The following is a 1,768-nucleotide window of genomic DNA, read 5'->3' as shown; positions in this document are numbered from 1 at the left end:
CCTTGGGAAATCATGAGACAGGATGCTGTTCTCCCAAGCACAGGCTGTTTGGCACTGCCAGAGAAGAGAGAGCCGGCATCTACCAGAGCCTGGAGGGTATGTGACCTCCTGAGTCTCCCTGTGCTCCAGACGAACCTTCCACACAAGTCAGACCCACAGCTTTACAGCTCAGCATCATGGGAGGTTTATTTAAAGTCATGGAGGACATAAAAACTATAGTTATAAAAGATACTAAAACAGTCCTCTGAGCCATGCTAGCCATGCCAGGCCTGGGTGAATCATGGAGTTTACTCCTGCAGCACTGGAGGTTTTTTCTCTTTTCTTTTCTTCTTGGCTTTGACCTGCTTCTGCTGGTTGGTTTTGCCCTGCTTCTGCTGGTTGGCTTTGCCCTGCTTCTGCTGGGTCTCCTGGCTGACACTCTGCTTGGTTTTCTTTGCAGCTGGAACCTGCTCGGCTTCATTGTCTGCATTACCTTTTCTTTTTCTGTTCATATTCTGCTTCTTCTTCTTCTTCTTCTTCTTGGCAGTCACAACACCTCCTGCACTAACAGCTTCCTCCTCACCGCCCTCCATTGACACCCCATTCTCCTTGACCCCTCTCTTGTGATTCTTGTGTTTGCCACTACTGGGCACAAAGTCTTTTTTCCGCTTGGGGCTTTCTGTTCCTAGGGGCTGCTCCTCTGTGGCTTCTGGTTCTTCATCTTCACCAGCTACTGCTGCTACCCCATTCTCCTGGATGCCTTTCTTGCGATTCTTGCGTTTCTTGGTCTCTGGCAGGAAGCCTTTTTTCTTCCGCTTAAGTGGTTCTGCTTCCTGTGCAGGCTTATTGGCTGCCTTCTCTTTCTTGGGCTTCCTGCAGACAGAACACCAAAAATCAAGAGCAACTTAGTTTACAGCCAGAGAGCAGTGTGATCCATGCTACAGGCAGTCCTTGAACAGGCAGAAGCACAAGAAAGGCACAGGAAGCATAGGCATGCTGCAAGGATGAGCGTTATCAGTGGAGGTGGTTCTCAGTCTGCACAGCGACTGGTTAAATGAACAGCAGGAGCAGGACTCTTGAGCAGGACTCAAGAAGGCACACGGAGACTTGAGGAGGAATACCCATTCCACAGACCAGGTAACGCTGTACTTACCACCTTCTTGAGCACATCTGCCTGTGGCCCCATGCAAGGCTACTGAGACACTGTCTGTCTGTCCAAGGTGAGTGGGCTAACAATCCGAAGAGGTCTTTCAGCAAGAACCCCCAACAGACCATTCCAGTCTCATCTAGGCAGCCTTCGTGTGCATGCAAGACAGCCACTGCTACCGCTAGTCTCCAACAGAGTCTGTCAGCAACTTCCCCACCACCCAGTCTATGCTGCCCTGCACCAGCTCAGTCCCCAGAGCAGAGTCCTGAAAAGGAACCAGGCTCTAATTCCATGGCCTGGTTTTCGATGTGAAGCTTTTTTCAAGTCACGTCTCCTCAGGATGGAAAAACACTCTCCTGACAACCTGAAGTTAGCACTTGCTTCTCAGCACCTCCAGCAGGATCCTGTGCACAAACCACACCTGCTGTAGGCTTGTTCCAACTCACCTGCGCAAAGATCTCTGGGTGTCACAGTGATGGCACCAACAGTGACAGCAGACTGCACCCCTGAACCCCAATCCCTTCCTCAGACAACATGCACAAGCTCAACGTTTCCTACCTCAGCAATCCCCTCCTAGCCGCAGTCTCTACTAGCTCCTAAACCAGGTCTTAACGGGACCTGTGTGAGACTGGGAAAGACTCA

At 50.8% G+C, this 1,768-nt stretch overlaps 1 protein-coding gene across 1 annotated transcript in view; it reads right to left on the bottom strand.

The window, feature by feature from the left end:
• Positions 1-287: 287 nt before the first annotated feature.
• The window catches only part of MYBBP1A (MYB binding protein (P160) 1a), a gene marked incomplete at its 5' end in the record, with an annotated part of 61,690 nt that continues 60,209 nt past the window's right edge, over positions 288-1,768 (bottom strand). The window contains one exon of the mRNA XM_009885183.1: positions 288-852. Within this exon, the coding sequence (XP_009883485.1) occupies positions 288-852 (565 nt within the window). The remainder of the gene's footprint in view (positions 853-1,768) is intronic.

This window comes from Charadrius vociferus, unplaced genomic scaffold, assembly GCF_000708025.1.
Source record: "Charadrius vociferus isolate BGI_N301 unplaced genomic scaffold, ASM70802v2 scaffold54, whole genome shotgun sequence".
NCBI lineage: Eukaryota > Metazoa > Chordata > Aves > Charadriiformes > Charadriidae > Charadrius > Charadrius vociferus.
This window is presented reverse-complemented; position numbering and strand designations above follow the sequence as displayed.